This window comes from Osmerus eperlanus, chromosome 1, assembly GCF_963692335.1.
Source record: "Osmerus eperlanus chromosome 1, fOsmEpe2.1, whole genome shotgun sequence".
Classification (NCBI taxonomy): Eukaryota; Metazoa; Chordata; class Actinopteri; order Osmeriformes; family Osmeridae; genus Osmerus; species Osmerus eperlanus.
In genome coordinates this window covers 12,541,731-12,559,841 of record NC_085018.1, presented here as the reverse complement: position 1 = coordinate 12,559,841, position 18,111 = coordinate 12,541,731, and the positions used below count along the sequence as shown (strand labels likewise).

At 45.7% G+C, this 18,111-nt stretch overlaps 5 protein-coding genes across 7 annotated transcripts in view; 1 reads left to right on the top strand and 4 right to left on the bottom strand.

Moving 5' to 3' along the window:
* Positions 1-635, bottom strand: part of foxj3 (forkhead box J3) — a 68,043-nt gene extending 67,408 nt beyond the window's left edge. For both annotated transcript variants that reach the window (XM_062460587.1, XM_062460588.1), the window contains exon 1: positions 391-635. The gene's annotated coding sequence lies outside the window, so the exon portion shown is untranslated. The remainder of the gene's footprint in view (positions 1-390) is intronic.
* A 1,151-nt stretch (positions 636-1,786) lies between these two features.
* On the top strand, positions 1,787-4,376 carry ppcs (phosphopantothenoylcysteine synthetase). Of its 2 annotated transcripts, none has more exons than XM_062460585.1 (4): positions 1,787-1,888; positions 2,561-3,088; positions 3,182-3,285; positions 3,570-4,376. In XM_062460585.1, exons 2-4 carry the CDS (start codon positions 2,563-2,565, stop codon positions 3,891-3,893), a joined length of 954 nt encoding a protein of 317 aa, XP_062316569.1. In that variant the 5' UTR covers positions 1,787-1,888; positions 2,561-2,562; the 3' UTR covers positions 3,894-4,376. The 2 variants fall into 2 exon arrangements, with proteins under 2 accessions (XP_062316569.1, XP_062316568.1); XM_062460584.1 differs by having other exon boundaries at positions 1,799-2,067.
* utp3 (UTP3 small subunit processome component) lies at positions 4,313-8,599 on the bottom strand. The gene is made up of 16 exons (XM_062460583.1): positions 8,422-8,599; positions 8,186-8,273; positions 7,995-8,051; positions 7,784-7,840; positions 7,545-7,632; positions 7,386-7,454; positions 7,130-7,251; positions 6,853-7,005; positions 6,524-6,595; positions 6,368-6,408; positions 6,170-6,266; positions 5,887-6,012; positions 5,543-5,682; positions 5,223-5,286; positions 4,796-4,903; positions 4,313-4,643 (listed from the first exon to the last, which is right to left on the bottom strand). Exons 1-16 carry the CDS (start codon positions 8,436-8,438, stop codon positions 4,554-4,556), a joined length of 1,389 nt encoding a protein of 462 aa, XP_062316567.1. The 5' UTR covers positions 8,439-8,599; the 3' UTR covers positions 4,313-4,553.
* A 348-nt stretch (positions 8,600-8,947) lies between these two features.
* Positions 8,948-15,814, bottom strand: fam83e (family with sequence similarity 83 member E). Its single transcript, XM_062460582.1, has 11 exons — positions 14,459-15,814; positions 13,380-14,260; positions 13,049-13,195; positions 12,466-12,590; positions 12,068-12,234; positions 11,652-11,907; positions 11,312-11,371; positions 11,119-11,178; positions 10,574-10,820; positions 9,683-9,898; positions 8,948-9,585 (listed from the first exon to the last, which is right to left on the bottom strand). The coding sequence occupies exons 2-11, from the start codon at positions 13,860-13,862 to the stop codon at positions 9,391-9,393; spliced, it is 1,956 nt and encodes a 651-aa protein (XP_062316566.1). The 5' UTR covers positions 13,863-14,260; positions 14,459-15,814; the 3' UTR covers positions 8,948-9,390.
* Positions 15,815-15,827: 13 nt separating this feature from the next.
* On the bottom strand, positions 15,828-17,315 carry LOC134009160 (epithelial membrane protein 3-like). The gene is made up of 3 exons (XM_062449097.1): positions 17,238-17,315; positions 16,124-16,253; positions 15,828-16,003 (listed from the first exon to the last, which is right to left on the bottom strand). Exons 1-3 carry the CDS (start codon positions 17,313-17,315, stop codon positions 15,828-15,830), a joined length of 384 nt encoding a protein of 127 aa, XP_062305081.1.
* Between the last annotated feature and the right edge of the window lie 796 nt (positions 17,316-18,111).

Below are 18,111 nucleotides of genomic sequence, written 5' to 3'. Positions count from 1 at the left end.
GCTAACTAGCTACCTAGCTAGCATGCTACGAAAGCTAGCTGTCAAAGTTCCTCTGTTTTCAGTACTGGAACCAAGCAAGCTGTCAAGTTCAAGAGTTATGTCTATGGTGAGATAGTAAATGTTTTACGACCAAGCCTAAATAGATAATAGGCCACATCAACACAAACTGTTAGCTAAAATAAGCGAGCTGACGACTACAGAAGCTACGAATATGTCCCCATATGCCCCGTGTCCGTCCCAGCAAAGCGAACTGTCAAGGCCTGAGCAGTGAACTAGATCCCCAGAACTTCAGTGCTGCCCACTTCCCCATGAAAGTCGTCCATTTCATGGGCCTCAGTTCAACTTCCATTCCCGTGTTCAAAGCTAGCTAATGTAAGAGCTCACACTTACAGTTATATTGGGTATGGCAGGTCGTTGTCTTAGTCCAGATCAGTTTTTAGATAGTTGCCCCCTCCCCTTCCACCTTTTCTTCCAGACGAAAGTCCCTTAGGTGAGTAGGCTATGCTCTTGGCGTTTGCCCTAGCAAGGTAAGACCCGTTGTACCCAAACCGGTGTGCCCGTTGCGTCCCTCTTCGGGTTCTCCGCGTTTCCCCGTTCGCCTTTCTCTCGATATGCCCGACTACAGCTGTGCGTTTTGCTAAAGAATCTTTTTGGTGAATTGAATGTACTGAATTACTGATATGACTCACATGTTTGAATCATCATTTTACGTTGTAGTTTTCAGATCATTGCCGTTGGCATCGTACCAGTTTATGGGAGCAGCTCAAGTAAAGTCACAACATACAAAACATCCCAGACCACAGCGGGACACCACACTTTCAACACCTGGACTGCCACCCTGTCTGTCAATCAATCGATGTCCCATCACTACTTTTTTCTCTCTCAGTCTATTAATGTTTGATAAAGCAGTAAAAAAAAAAAAAAAAAGCTTTTTGTGGTTGTAGTTTAGAATGTGATTATGTGAATGTTTAGAGTGTGAATATGATTCATGGTGTTATTATTAGAATATGTTTTAACTAATTAGTCATTATATATATGTATCATTTGTTCACACTCCTTCAGCTCCTATTAACCTAGATTAAGTGGAATGTGTCTATTCTTTGCACTTTTATATTTATAGTGTGTGGGAGAGCAGCCTAGAATTATTAATTTGAACTATTTGCATATGAACAAATGTAACCCTATTAACAGCATTGATTGAGGTGCTGAGTGGCAGTTGTATAGCAGATGAACAGGCAGCTCTCTGCAATCCATGCTGTATGGGGTGCACCAAAAGAAGTGAGTCGAGATTTAAATCAAAGATTCAATTTAGTGTGGAGATTCGATTCACCAAAGAATTTTCAAAGAACCACATCCGGGACTTCAACTACACCAAAGCGGCCGGAACTACTTTCAGTACAAAACGAGAGGATACCAGCAACCACAGAAACTAGTCCCATGTTGTCATCTCGATAAATAATGAAATGGGTGTTTTTAGAAATGTCTCTGTCAAAAGAAAAATTTCTGTTGCCGCTGACATTGATACAACTTATTTAACACCAAACAATAATGCTACCACATTATTTAATTAATATTAATCTTCAAAAAAGTAATAATAATTGAATAGTTACCATAGTAATAGTTAACATTAGAGTAAACGTAATACAAAAATACATGTATTTAAACATGCTATATTTTCAATTTCCATCACTGCATTTTGCAAGATCCGAATTAGTTTTACCTTTGCATGTCTTTTGAGTATGCCTCCATGGCACTAGGCGGCGACATCCAACCATAAAGGTTTGGTATTTATAAAATAGTCGGAGAAAAAGTCAGACACAGGAAGAGATGTTTCAGTGAAGGGGGACATAACGTTTTCTGAAACTCAGGGACAGCTGGCTGTTACCTGGTGGGTGGAGATTGCTCTTGCTCCGATTAAACCTGAAGGTCAAATAGGCCTACGGCTGTGAGGGGTCAGTTAGTTTAGGCAATACCCTGCGTCCAAAACTTTGTGACTCAGGCTACTGAAACATCTGCTGCTGAACTTGACAAGCTCGCCTACCTGAAGCCTCACATTACCTCTCCGAAGTAAGAAACACGGTGTGCTTTTAGAAGTTCAATAAGAATTTGTACACTTATTAGTATCGTTTTGTAGATATAGATTTAGTGGACCATATACATTATATTAAACATACCGTAAACCTACGGCTGAAGTGGAGTCCCACCGAGTCTTCTACCACCATGATCCCTTGTCATTTTCAAAGAGCTACAACTACAGTTGTCATTTTTTTTACACGTCTTACCAGACACCCTGGAAATCTACAAATGTAGGCTATTTATTAGAGGCCTCTAGTGAGCGGTTACTTAAAATCTTTCCCTCCAGGAACGTCAGGGTAAGCAGAGTAAACAAACTGCCAGTCGCATTAACTCCTGGTGACCTCTCTTAAGAATGTATCAGTTTGCCTCTATCCACTTTCACCCAGTTTCAAAGCAGTGGACTGTAATGATGTACATTTCAACATGCCTGCTGTGTGTGTCCTATTTAGTCATTCATTGTCCCATCTCTCAACTGCATCACTAGGTATGGCAGACCCCACAACCCCAAATGCAGAAGGGAAGCTGGCAGTCGAGTTTGCTGTTCCCTCCCATGTGGAGGAGGTCAGAGGGCAGATGGGTGCGTTTGCTGCCCAACACGGGGCCGCGGGGCGACGGGTGGTACTGATCACCTCGGGGGGCACCAAGGTTCCCCTGGAGTCTCGCACAGTTCGTTTCCTGGACAACTTCAGCAGCGGTCGGCGTGGGGCCTCGTCCGCAGAGTACTTCCTGGACTCTGGCTACGCTGTGATATTCTTGCACAGACACCGCTCTCTGTATCCCTACACACGCCTCTACGCAGGAGTCAACCTGCTGGACTCCCTGCAGTTAGAGAGCGGCTCTGACCCGGGTGGTCAGGTGATGATCAACCAGCAAGCTCTCCCCAATATCGCCAATGTCTTGAAGCGCTACCAGGCAGTGAAGGAGGCAGGGCTTCTTCTGCCCATCGAGTTCAGCACTCTGTCGGAGTACCTGCACCTCCTCAAAGCTGCTGCTCAGGCTCTCAGCACCATAGGTACCACCACCAAGGGCAGTGGGGGTCAGGTTATATGAGGATGCAGTGTTGTGTGTTGTGGGAGTCAACCATGTGCTCTTCGTTTGTTTGTAGGCTCCAAGGCCATGTTTTATTTGGCTGCAGCCGTGTCCGACTTCTACATCCCAGCGTCTGAGATGCCGGAACATAAGATCCAGTCTTCCAATGGGCCTCTCCAGGTGAGGAACCCCTTCACATGCTGCGGGGGGTTACACGTGCCCTCCCCTGCTGTTCGTCAGTGCCTATTCACACACTGTTTTCACCATTCGGTTTTAGTAGTATAGAGCAGTCCTCAGTTGTCAATGACTTGTCATTCTAACCCAGCACAACCCTTACAACATGGGAAACTAGATCCAGTGGCCAATGCCTCTTGAGGTGTTCACCAAAAGGAGACAAGGACGTGAATCAAGTTTACTTAAATGTAGTATGAATGGCCATCTTAACACAGTAGCTCTCCCAATAGATCAGTATGAAGATGGTGCCCAAAATGCTGTCTCCTCTGGTGAAGGACTGGGCTCCACAGGCATTTGTGACTTCCTTTAAACTGGAGACGGACCCGTCCATCCTGCTGGACCGGGCTAGACGGGCCCTGGACCTCTACCGGCACCAGGCTGTGGTGGCCAACGTTCTGGACACCAGGCGGGGCTACGTGGTGGTGGTGACCCAGGACACCCAGGCCGAGCTGGTGCTTTCTGATGAAGACGTGAGCCAGGAGGTGGAGATCGAGGAGATGATCGTCAGCAACTTGACCACAGCACACGGCCGGTTCATCAACCAGAAAGGCTGATGGGCTTCTTTTCATACCGAGAATGCCCCCTTACATTTAGTCTGGAGGGAATGTAAAGTTTAATCTCAAATGGTTGCGTGTGGGGGGAGGGGTGATTGGTCTGTTATAGCCAAATTGTAGTCATGTAAAATTATTTATCGATGATATCAAGCAAAAATGCAGTGTAGTATGACCAACCAAGGCTTAACTAAGACTCCATCAACAGACTAACTGGGATGACGAAAACGTAAGAATGTAAAGGCTCTGTGGCTTGCTAGTCTAGTACGGTTCATTTATGTCTGTGTTCATGCATGTGGGTTTAGGGGGAAATTCTACAATGATCATGTAACAACCCATAGGAAAGATTCCTGGCTTGTAATCATAACTCAGTGCTTGCCAAGTGCTGATTTGAATTGATACGTACAGACCTACAGTCCCAGCCGATCATTAAGCATCTTGAGTTTTATTAAACAGTGACATGGATAATTTGACCAGTCCAAAGCAGCGTCTGTGAAAGATACAATCTTAATAGTACTCTGTTATGGTAACATTACAGTAGCTGAACCTACCACACCATAATCCTCAACTATAAATATCCACTTAGGTTGCTACAGTTGTTAAAAAGACAGCTTACATACACAACGTACATACAAGTATGTACCGTCCATTAGAAGAGCTTGGCTACTTGAGTTTGATACTTTTCTTAACTCCAGCACGAATACCGGACAACTCTCCGCTGTATCTGTGCTCCTCCCGACGGACTTCACGGACCTGGAAACAGAAATGTGTTTGATTAAGGTTTCCGTTGCAAGGATTGGAACTCCCAGCAATCCATTTAGTATTCATTATATGGTGCAGGTTTCTCCACTTGGCGGTCGATCGGTGCAATGATGTAGTATCCTGTTTTCAGGCTTGGTACAAACCTGCCCCTTTCTGCGGATCTTGGCTCTCCTGAACTTCTCTCTGTGTTTGACTCTGGGATTGCGGTCGATCTTCCTCCTCTTTGGCGTAAGCCCTTTGTTCTTAGCCATCTGTGGAATTGGCAGATGACACAATCAGACTAATGGTTCCAGATGGGATAATACTCTTGACACGGCACACATGAGACAAATCTGATGCGCTGCAGAGAAATATAGTGCACAGATCATGATGTTATGTATTAAGAGAAAGTCCTTGTTCCGTTAGCGCAAGTTATCGTGGTAACACCGGTTGTATTATGTGAATGTGGGCTGCGTGAATAAATGAATGCTGTACATGAGCAACCCTGCCATTAAATATATATGATTACCAATAAATGACAGATGCCGCCTTCATTCTTGTGTATGAAACCCCTTGTCATAGACACCTCACCTGATAGGTAATTCCTCTCTTTGCATCTGCATCTGCCTCCACCTCTTCTTCACCTTCCTCCAATCTGCATTGAGAAAACAGAGAGGGGGGGGGGGCTTAATCTCAAACTCCTCCTCAATCTGCAGCTGCGACCAGCGGCTCCACAGCTCTCATACAGCTGGTCGGTCCACAACAACAGCGTACGGGGTCGCAGCATATCGCAAATGTGCACTTTGTTTTCTTTCTCCTGGCCTTTTTTTGAGAGGGAGAACAAAACACAGGGAATCAACGGACCCCACCCGGCATCACCTGTGTATGAATGATAAACACACTCCGCTCACCTCTCCTCCACCTGCTGGTCCTTGCCCTTCCTCTTCAGCTCGAGCTTCTGCTCCACCCCCCTGTAGAAGAGCAGCGCCGCCTCTTCATCCAGGTCTGAGTCCGACTCCTCAGACGCCTCGGGGCCAGCCTCTTCAGGCACCTGCCACACGTCAACACAAGACACACGCAGTCAGGGCTAACGTGCCCATGGGGTGTAACACGTCGATTCGTTCCTGTGATGGGTCATTGTTTGGTTTGCAGACGACTTTTCCCCATACCCAGATATAGGTAGCCGTTCTCACTGGCTTACTGCGTCGTCTCTAGACCACGCAACGTGGCTCACCATGCCGGTTACAGTTCCTACCTTGATCTTCTCTGCGTCCTTGCCGCTCGTTGGTTTTCTAGCAGGCTTCTCCTTCTGGTGTCTAGCCAGCAGCAGGCGGAGCTGGGGAGCCAGGCGGGCGTCAGCAGAGCCCAGATCGTTGATTAGCTGGAGGAGGTAGGACAAAAACACCCCTAGGTAACTACCACAGCGGGACGGATGCCCAAACGCTCGTTGGTAACTGGGCTTGAGGAGGACTGGGGGAGTCGCGGCTCCGACCACATACTAAGAGCGGTGCATGACCTGGAAGCGAAGGTAGACTCACGTTTCTGTACGTCACCAATCTCTCAATCACCGGGTGGTTGTGTGCAGGAATTCTCTTTGCTTTCAGGACCAGGTAGAAACTGATGTTCGTGCAGTAACTGTGGAGAGGAGAAGTCAGTTTTTAGTCAACAATCCAGACTGATGAGCAGGTCTACACGATGCTTGTCTACACTATGCTTGTCTTAGGATTTAACCTTACTTTAAATAGAGCTGCTGTTTGGTCTTGATGTAGTTGGCACCCTTTAAGAGAAGATAACAATGAGTTAAAAATAAATGAGCTGGAACAGAGTCCATTTGGGAGAATAGTTGATTTAGCAGGCAGAATGGAAGCTGAGTGCAGTGGAGAGGGTCCCACCTTTCCGGCTGGGATGTGTCCATCTTTGACCATCTCCAGAAGAGGCTGCAGTTCCTCCTTCAACTCTGATAACTGCAACACACATTTACATGCTGAGTGGCCCTGTCCCAAGTGAAACTCTTGACCTTTCCCTGAAGCAGTAGCAGAACTCTAAGGGGATGCGTGGAACTGTGCCCGTTCACCAGATGAATCCACTCAGCTCTCCACATACTTCAGATGATTGTCACAATCACATTGGTTACTTTTTCGAGTACTCCAACATTTCACAATAGTTACATCTTGAGTTCATGACCTATTCTGCCTTATTTAGAGTTGTTACAGATTTTCACCTTAGCTTTAAAATCCTGGATGAGCTCCAAAAATTCAGGTGATTCCTTCTTCAGCAGTTTCATCTTCTCCTTCTGGGACATTTGCTTCAGGTCTTTCACAATCCTCTCCTTGTCCACACTCTGATCCAACTCCTTCTCCTCCACAGCAAACTCCTACACAACCATGCAAAACATAATAGCCAAAGGATTCCAGGGCCAATATCGTTTGCCTTATGCAAAAACACTGTCTTGCAGGAGACAGCCCAACTAGGCTACAGTTACAGTAAACGGTGAATACCTGAAGGATGTTCAGGTCATAGTCCTCCTCACTGAGGTTGGCAGCCAAACGTTTCTGAATGTTCTTTGCTTCTTCCTCCTCCTCCGCATCTTCAGCTTCCACCTGCTCCTGAGTCTTCCCCTCTACCGTGACACAAATGTGGTTATATCTTTAGCACAGCCCGAAGAAAAGCATCTTCTCCAAGTAAGGTTTTATTTGTGCAATAGCCTGTTGTGATCTGTGAGTTATCATCATATACAGCTAGCATAGTACTTACTGGCAGCCACATAGTCAGAGTCATAGAACATCTTCTTCCTGTTTCCCCAGGCCTGTTCGTTCGGGAGATCTAGGTCAGAGAAGACACATGCCCACATGCTAGGTCAATGTGGGACACACACAACATCAAAAGACACAGAATTACAGACAGGTTGTTTACCATCATGCTTCTTCCCCTCGAGATCACTCTCCATATCACCCTCTTCCTCCTCCTCAGAATCAGAAATGTCCAGTGCCATCACTTCCTCCTACAGGAGGAACACAAGTCAAACACCCAATATTTCTGATATTAAGAGTCTTCATTCCCTGCCTCTCTGGGATGGAAAATCACAGGGTTTTTACAAGACTGTACATCCGATTGTAGAGTAAGGTCAACTTAGGGAATATAGTGTGACTCACCTCTTCGTCGATATCTTCATCGTCGCTGTCCATCTTTACCCCACGTGCCAGGAGTTTCTGCAACACACAAGCGTCCCATCTTTTATTAAAAGCCATGCCTCATTTAGACCTAGTCTTAAATGTGACTTTGATCTGCAATCTACTGGCGCCGACAACTAATGGTGCCTCGATAAGAATAATTCTGAAAAAGAGAGTGTGTACACAGACTCACCGATATTTTCTCATCGTGGAACTCATCAATCTTGTCTTTTGTGTACTGGGATGATTTCTGGTGAGAAAAAGAGAAGCGGGTTTCATTCCAATCTGATTCAATGTGACGACTACATCATCGATCACAGCTGCCAAATAAGATACAGTCGAATGAGGCAGAGTGATGCAAGCATTGTAATGTAGGCTACCTACCTTGTCTGGGACAGGCATATCCTTGTATGCTTCAGGGTCATCAGCATGATACTGCTCCGTCTTTTGGGGCAATTTAAATCGTTTTGTTCTATGTGGCATATAGGAGAGTCACAATTTAGCTATGCTAGCTATATAGCTATAACATAACATCTGAAACTTCAGACTACACAGCTAGTTGACAACATTGTTATCGACCTATACCACCAGCAATACTACTGCTACATGAATGTACTCACCTTTGAGCACGAACCATCTTGATGGCGGTTGTGTGATAGCAGTTGTTTATTGAGTAAAATAACCACTAAGATAAAGCTCAATAAATGTATTTGTAACAACTGTCTTTGGCCGTAAGGCTCGCTAGTTTAATTTGTCGTCACAGCCCACACACGTGTAACATGGTAGTCTTCTTCTAGGTTCTAGATTCTGTAGTCAGAAAAGTAATTGCTTCCATCTAGAGGCCGATATGAAAATAGCATAATGTCTCTTACATTTCGGATATGATTATATATGTTTAAGTAGGCAAGCCCAATAAACACATTGAATTTTTTTTTTTATTATTAAAAAAGGTGTGTCCTACATAGAGCCTGTTATGGGGAGTCTTGCTTACTAAACCAACACATTTTTTAGTGTAGAATTTTCTTGGGAAAAGTCACAAAAAGTAATGTTCTAGCTTGTCAATAAAGCAACGTAGCTGACATGATTAGCTTTTTTAGCTATACTAGACTGTATTACATTCCAGTATATTACATCCAAAATCCAATAGAAAATATAAATGTAATTTAATGAGATTGGAAAGCCCTTTGTCACAACAAATCACACTCTAAATACTTCACCAGAGATGTATAACACACATGTGACTGATCAGTAGATATGTTCTTATCTTTTAAAAAACCTTTTAAGAATTTTCACTCACACATAAAACAGACTTTATGTTTGTTTTTTTATAACATTAGCACTTTGCTCCAAGTTCTTTTAAAACCGTTGTAACCTGGAACAGTGAAATTGTTGAGGTAATATATGGTAAACTTCAACAGAGGTAGTAGAAACCTTTTATTACTCTGCAATACAAGACGCAGTGAGAACAGTACAGTAGAAGCACATCCAGCAGATGGGACCCTGTGTTCTGTGGAGCCTCTTCTCCAGCTGCCGTGGTCTGCCACATTCTCTCCACTGACTCCATGTCTAGGAGGGTTAAGGTCCTGGTGTCACTTAGTCTCCTCCCTCCCTCTCTCCCTGTCAGTTTGTGGCCTTCTCCAGTCCATCTGCAGTCCAAAGCTGCTGCTCCGAGGTCTAGAGGGGGGCAGGAACGTCTTGGGTTGTCGAAGCATCACAGCTTTGAGGTCATCGTTCCTCTTCTTCATCAGGGCGAGGGCTGGGGTCACTCGGAAAGGATCAAAGTACTGCCACAAATAGACAAAGATATCAGTGACATTAGTGGGTCAGGAGGATATGCAATTGCACACCCACACAAAGACACACAGAAACCCTCTTGCTTACATTGGCTTGTAATGTTGGTGCTGTGGGGTCCCTCTGTAGACTTGTGTCAGTGTTCTCCGATCTCAGATCCATCATGGAGCGGCTGAGCTCTGACACCGTGCTCTTAGACACCCTGGTCATGAGCCCTGAGGAGCTCTGTCGAGGCTGCAGTCTTCTCATGATGTCACTCAGGGAGCTGAAGCTTTCACGCTCAGGCACCCTCAGTATCAGAGGCTTCTGGAAGAGGGAAGGACAGACAATAGTGACACTCTCCTCATGCTTCCTATCGATCAGACACTTTAGGAAGATCCCAAATGCACTTGTGAACACGTGGAGTATTGGACAAGTGGAAGAAATGTCCAACCAGCCAATAACAGGGTAAGTAAAGCTACTGTAGAGTACAATTTCTCTCACCTGCATTCCAAAAGGTTCTTTTCTGACCCTATTTTGATTATGAGACTAATTTACATGTAATTGGTTTAAATAATTCAACTGAAACCAAATGGTTCTAAATGTACATAATACATTTGTAACAATTTGATTAAAGTGGGAATGAGTTCAATCAGTTACGTGGGAATTCCTCACATCATCATCGGACAACAATTGTGTTTGATTGTGCCTAACAGTGAACAACATCACATGATAGGCAGACCTGAGCTCTCTGTTTTACATTTACATTTATTCATTTAGCAGACGCTCTTATCCAGAGCGACTTACAGTAAGTACAGGGACATTCCCCCGAGGCAAGTAGGGTGAAGTGCCTTGCCCAAGGACACAAAGTCATTTCGCACGGCCGGGAATCGAACCGGCAACCTTCTGATTAATAGCCCGATTCCCTCACCGCTCAGCCATCTGTCTCCCTCCTGTTTTAACCTTGACAGTCTGCATACATTCATAAAACGTGGTTCTCACCTTAGTCGAGGATGGACTGTGCGTCCATGAGCTCGATTCTGATTGGCCTTGAGCTGTTTTTGACTCCTCCTCCAAAATGTCCTGCCTCCTGTTTGGTTGATGCCATCTCTGATGGGAGAGGACCGGGGTCTCTCGTCTGGAGCTCTCGTCTGTGTTGTCGTGACGTGGCTGAATTAGCCGCTCTTCCCCGGACTCACAGCTCCTCTGCCAGGAGCGTAGTCTGGAGTAGCTTGTGTCTGTCTGCACCCTTAAAGCAGAGAAAGCAAATCATTTGGAACAAACCCTAAAGTATAATCAAATCAAATGTATTTGCCTAGCCCTTTTACGAGGGCTTCAGTATGCACTAGACAGTAGTAGACGGGATATTTTTCTGACTGCTCTGTTATTGACATTTGTCAATATGAAGTTCTCACATTCTTTGCTTAGCACTGTACAAGTACCTTGTCTATGACCCATGAGAAGCAGGGAATAATATGCTGAAAGTACATTTAAAGTGAAATGTGACCACAGCGGTATTATCATGGTCATTTATAGTGTCCATTTACCTGTGTTGGAACTCCTTCTCAGTGAAGGTCTGAAAGTCTGTCTCAGAGCGCCTGGTGTTTCTGTCAGATAAGCAGACACCAGAAGCAGTTACCACACGATATGGTGGAGAGAGAAGCAGCTAATTCTACTGTTCAGAATGTTATAAGCGCTTACATGATTAAATAAAATAACATGTGCTTCTGACATACTAACTTTAAACTTAGCAGATTGTCTTGTTGATTCCTCTTCACAAAGTTGGGATTGAGACATGTTCTATGACATAGGAAGAAGGAGAATTTGAGTGTGTTTGCACACCGATGCACACTACACAGAAACTGATTCTGTCTCATGGGATTCAGCTATTCAACACATGAGAGTGATAAGGCACAGAGAGTTTTTGTCCCACTTTTTCAACATAAAGTTTGCACTAGTTTCATTGAGTCAATCTTTACCTTTTCCTTGACAAAAGAACTGAAACACCTCCTGGCATGATCTCTCTACCTCTGAAGGTATAGAACATCAGTTCTATGAAGCTTCCTGTCGTTCTACATACCTTTCCTCCTCCAGAAATGTTGTTTCCTGGCGATTAGACTCTTTCATTAACAAAGTCTTTCTCTCATGTGGACTGAACAGCAGTGGTTCCTCTGGGGTCATGGACGGACCATGCAGATTGACACGTGATTCGGGCATGTGTCTCTGAATGACCCCCATGGCCTCCCAGTCCAGTGGGGAGTTTGGGGGCAGGCTGGGTTCGGGGGTTGAGAGGGGCTCCATGGGAAGGTGCCTTGACTGGCCCAGATCAGACTTCTCTGAGTGGTGAGGAGAAGAGAGGTCTGTTGTTACTTCTCTGTCTAACCAAAATGCTGTGACAGTCAAGCAGTCTAATATGATATATTTAGCGATCATTAAAAGCCCAAAGGCTTGTCATAACCACACTGTGTTGACCACAGCTGCTTTCATCCGCGTCACCTGAGTGGAATGTAACGTCCATGGGGTGCTTGGCAACCTTCCAGCTGTCCGGGATGGGGAGAGAGGCAGCGAAGAGGATCCGGAACTCCTGGTCAAAGGACTCAACCACTTGACCACTCAGAACCGTCACCAGCTGACGATGCAGGTGGGCGTCACTCCAGGTCATACTAGAGGGCACAGACACGGATTTTGTTTTTGTTCGATGGATGGCAGACACGTTGTTTCTAAGTGTAGTCTATCCTATGGATCGCCGAATGGTCTAGTACGAATAGTAACTAGGAATCGTCTCTCCGCTAGACAGGATTGAATAACATTGGGGCTCCAATCCAGCCCTCTGATCTGGGATTAGGAATCTGCACCACACAGATCTCCCTGATGGACCGATTGGTGTCCTTTACCTATAGCTTCCTTGTACCACCGTCTCCAGATCCACCAGGAGGAAGTTGTTTTTCATCTCCCCCACCACCATCTTCCCCTCCCGGGTGCAGTAGGTCTTTCCTCCCAGGACGCGCACCTGGATGTTCTACACAGGGAATGGAGGATGAAACCCTGTCCTTTCTTTGATGTGAAGATTCATTGTTCGATTTAAACCACAAATGTGTTCTCTCTCTTTCTCTATCTCCCTCTCACACAAACACACACACACATGCACACACACACGTACACAAATATGACATTGAATGTTGAACAACCTGTTCAGCTACCATGTTAAAAGTGTCACTTCATTCTGGTCACATTCCTTACCACTGAAGCATGCTCAAACTATTCTTGCCGACTGACACCTATCTGTCTAGGTGTGTCTCTTAAAGACACTATAGCTTTCCTTGAAGAATGTCATGGCCAATGCATGTTATATTAAGCTCTCAGCAAATGTGTCCTCGCTGTCTACGATCAACATACAGCATGACAATCACTTTGCCCGTCGTAACTGTATGTAATAAACAGACTAGTAGACAGTAGGCTGATGACATGGATCCTCACGGGATGTGCCAGCCTGTGGGATGTGAAGTTCTCCTGGATGGACCTCTGGTTCAGGATGAGGTAAACAGGAACTCCCCGAGAGGCCTGGCAGTGCAGGTCACCAATCACAGCATTGTCTGACAGTCTGTCTGTCACTATGGCAATCACCTGAGGAGCGAACAGCTTCAGAATTAAAACATGATGGACAGAAAGAGGATCATTTCACCCTGAACAAATACAATCATATGTGTAGACCATTATAGTTCCTTACAAACTAAATCAAACAGAACAACAAGGTCATCCAAAGACAGCAAACAACACAGTCACTTCTCTTGTTTGGATTCAGCGGTACCTTGGTGGCTCCTTGCAGCAGCCTCCTGATGACTTCCCTGATGTTGGGCTGGCCCTCGGCCGGGGGGTTGGTGTAGACCGTGGCACTATCCACTCCCACCCAGGACATCCTCTCAGGCCAGCCCAACACCAGAGAGGGGGCCGGGGTGTCAGAGCAGGTGGGGAAGTAGCGGCCAGAGAAGCCCTGGAGCCCCGAGCCCTCCTCCTCATCCTCCTCATCCTCCTCCTCCTCCCCGTTCTCCAGCTGTAGCTGGCTGATGTGGTAGTTCTTGGCCCATCCGCTGATCTGATTAACCTCCTCTGGGGAGAGGAAGGGGGCCAGACTCTCCTGGCCCAGCCTGGTGTTGAAGGCTCCAGGCCCCAAGCTCAGCAGGGTCTCCAGGGCGTATCGCTCCCGCTCACAGTGGAGAAACTCCGGGCTGGACTCAGACATAGGCAGGAACACCACATTCTCGTTCAAACTCTGCTCATGGGAGTTAGACATGGCTGGAGCTTAAGAAGTCTGTCTGTCCAGATGTCTGTTTGTCTGTCTTTCTGTCTGTCCGACTGACTTCCAGTCCGTTTGGTTGAATGATAAGTTTCTCTGGCTGGTTGGCTGGCTGGATGCCCCAGGCAAGTCTTCTCTATTGACCTCAGGGGAAGTTCCACCACCCACCTACCAGTTGCATGTAGACCACACAGCCATAGGCCACTTCATGAAAACATTTACACTGGTGTTCTGTCATCAGTGGCGGCTGTCAAAGGTTCCATCAGTAAATTCTGAATGTGTTCAAATGAGAGATATCCAGTAAAACATCAAGCTGTTCTTTGCCTTGGATCTCAGGGAAAGACAGGGTCTAGATCCATCAGATATATTCATTTTCAGTTTGCGGTTTAGTTCGTCTGTGAAAAAAAACAGTATTCATGGTGCCGAATTACTTTCAGAGTTCCCAGCCTTTCTCAAACAAGTTTCAAGTCCCATGTTGACATAAGCACACAAATAGCTGAGTTGAGAGCTTTAGAATAGTCACTTTATCACTTTTTTACAAAACTATTTGACTGTAGTAGACAGAGACTACACGACAGAAAAATACAACTCACCTCAGCTGTCAGACTTCATACCCTTGTATGTGGCAGATAGTCTCACCTTTGAGTGAAAAATCTCTCATCTTTCCCCTCCCCCTCCTAACCAAAGCCCTCCTCTTTTCTTCATTTTGATTTCTGGTTCAGAGAGCTCTGCTGCTGACAGGTCCTGTCAGTCCGTCAGAGCTGGAGGGCTCCAGGACTCTGTGGTCTCTAGGACATCCCACACAGCATCTCCAAAGCATGTACGCAACTGTTAACCAGAGCCATTCAGAAGCTATCATTCCAAATGTGTGATTTACAACCTCTGCGTATTGGGATGCGTTCAAGGCGTTCCCCAGTATAACATTTTTGTCTTCACCGTGCCCATTATCTGGCTATGAAAGGGCTCTCCTCCTCTGACTCCTGAGACTGCTCTGCTCCGACCGGTCTGGCCTGATCTGCCAGCCACAGCAGTGGAGCAGGAAGCTGACTGACTGGCTGATAAGTGCTTCCTGTCCCAGTACAACCCTGCTGTGACCCATTGACAGCCTCTCCCCATACCATGAGTGGCTGTTCTTAACCTGTGTCTTTCTCCCTCATATGTCAATCTCCTCTGTCCACTCCTCCAGCAAAGATTTAAACACCTCTCTGAGAGCCATTGGCTATGGCTGTGTAGGGCTCACTTCATGGTGTAGAGTAGGTATTCTTGAAGTTTCCAGTCTATCAACCATCATTCCCCAGAATTACCTCATGCACAGTTGCAGTGATAGATTCATAGATTCATCTGGTGTGTCTTGTTATGTCAGATGGTATGGAGTAACTTGTTGAATATCAAATGAGGATAGTGTAACTTGATCATATACATCGTGATTTTAGAGTGAGTTATGCTTGGAAGGCATTTTAGGACAAAGGTATTCTTGACTCACAATGACTCCCATAACGGGAGTGTCTCTTGAAAGCAACCTAGCAGCACACCCTTCTGAGTTTAATGGGCAATGTGATCTGCTTCAGTGGCTTCAACACAAACATTTGTTAAATTCAGAAGTGATTCCCTGCAGCATTTTTTGTATCTCGAGGCAGGATGTTTTTATGGCATCACTTTCACCTGTTATATAACATGATGTCACATTTTAAGAAAGCGATAGGTGTGAGTGAAAGGATGTGTTCCACAGTACAATATGAAGTGGGCTTTGTGCCCTAACACAAGCTCTTAGAAAACGTACATCCAAAACTTTTGTATTCCATCTGGACAAATCATTTTCCTACCATCCATTTCCACTCCATTGTTCCTCATTACAGATACAGCAAATAACAAAGTTCAAAAGACGCTGGAAACATGATCCTTTTTCTGGGTTCCTTCATTCCCTTCTCATTTCCCCTCTTTATTTCCTCCTCCTTCGTTCTTTCACTGCTTCTTGCGCAGGTGGATGTACAGAACACCGCTAACAACCAGCAGAGGCATGGAGAGCCAGGACAGGATGAAGCAGTAACCAAAGTGAGAGGTGCTGGACTCCCGGGCCTCGTCCAGGACCTCCTTGCGGTGGAACGTGAAGATGAGACAAGCAGCAAAGTCTGTCAACCCTGAGAAGCCAAAAACAAAAGCAAAGAAGGACTTAAATCACCACAATGTTACCTAAATCTAGGCAGCTGAATAAAAGTGTGTGTTTCTGGTAAGATGAAAAGCTCAGTTGGGGTGACTACCTGCACAGATCTGGCAAAGCCCAGTGAAGTAGAAGAGACCTCCAGTGGACATGGTGAAGAGCTGTCCCAGGAACACCAGGAAGGAGACGGAGGAGAAGACCACGGTGAGGACCATCAGGGCCTGGACAGACTGCAACCAGTCTGGGGGAGCAGGCCAGGCAGGTCAGGACACAAAGACCACCCCCACACACACTGGGAGTATTTAGTTTATTAAATGTAATATGATGAGTCAAGTTTGATCCACATCAATACATGGATGCCGACATTCATACCATTTTCGATGTTGGCAACACACAACCAGTTTCCTGTTGAATTGTCATGATAGCAGTTGTACCACAGGTTTGTGATTTCAGCATCAGCTAAAACCCACCATGACTAAGGAGAGAGAGAGAGAGAGAGAGAGAGAGAGAGAGAGAGAGAGAGAGAGAGAGAGAGAGAGAGAGAGAGAGAGAGAGGGAGAGGGAGATAAAGAGAGAGAGAGAGAGGGAGAGAGAGAGAGAGAGGGAGGGAGAGGGAGAGGGAGAGGGAGAGGGAGAGGGAGAGGGAGAGGGAGAGGGAGAGGGAGGGAGAGGGAGGGAGGGAGGGAGGGAGGGAGGGAGGGAGAGGGAGAGGGAGAGAGAGAGAGAGAGAGAGAGAGAGAGAGAGAGAGAGAGAGAGAGAGAGAGAGAGAGAGAGAGAGAGAGAGAAAGAGAGAAAGAGAGAAAGAGAGAGAGAGAGAGAGAGAGAGAGAGAGAGAGAGAGAGAGAGAGAGAGAGAGAGAGAGAGAGAGAGAGAGAGAGTTTGTGAAAGAGGGAAAGACAGAGACAGAGACACAGACACAGATCTTTGTTCTCAAAGATCCGGATTCTGGTAAGATTAGATCACATAATTTAGGGCTGGTATACTATGTTGATATATTAAACTAATTTGGAGGAATTGATTCTTTCATTCTGTCATTCCTCATCCCAACAGATGAAGCTCAAGCAAGTCCCCCCAAGACAGAGACCATTCTCATTCCAACCCTGTGCTTCTAAGTCTATAAAGATGAGAGCACATTCCAATCAAGATAGGGAGAGCTGTGGCACAGAGAGCCCATTCTGTCTCTGTCAGACTAGCAGTAGCCTGTCTGTCTTACCTTCTCCAGAATGGCGGTGAAGAGCATAGCCAGTGTGACCAGGTGCAGCACAGTGACAGACACAAGCAGGAGGACCATGGCTGCAGGCTGGGGAGGAGGTCCTGCACCAAGAACAAAGTTACGTGGGAGCTTGGAGACAGGCTCCCACAAATACAACATAAGCTCAACTTGGAGGTGAGAAGGTTTTTCTGTAGTTTTCAAATGGGGAGTTGGTGACCCCCCCTCTAAAAGAAATGCTTGCTCAAAGTCTTGGCTTTGCTGCCAGTGATTCCTGACCCTCTTATCCTCCTTCCCTTGCTCCCTCTCACAGGGGGCCTCATGAGAACAGCCAGGGGAATTCCAGCCCATCTATCTCCACGTCTTGACCGAGATCAGAAGAGCACATCAGACTCCCTGCACCCCGTTTCGTCTGTAAACAAGTCGCTTGTCTCTGAGCTAAATCTACTGATTGTTTTCGCTTCATGTAGCAGTCACAGAAACATGGGGGGTGGCCTCCTGTGAGCTTGTGTGGGACTACGTGTGATGGGTTTCATGTGATGAAGCTATATGTCTGTTTTGGGAAGGATTTTGGTTAAGGACTTTGATGAATCAAAAGACCATGTTCAGGAATGCTTTGATTATCTTAAATATTCTAAATTGTTTAGAATTGCTTATGTGCTTTAAAATTCATCAAATACAAATTGACAGCAATTATTATACAAGTTTCAGTCAGTTACATGTCCAATTACGAACTTTGTGTTTTGTAATGAAGCAATTCTTTTAAAATTGTGACAAACACAAAAAATTATTGACTATAGGCTGTCCTGCGACTTTAAAGTTAGATTCATACAAATCCATCTGTAAATACAGACCAGGTTTGTGATACATTTGCAAT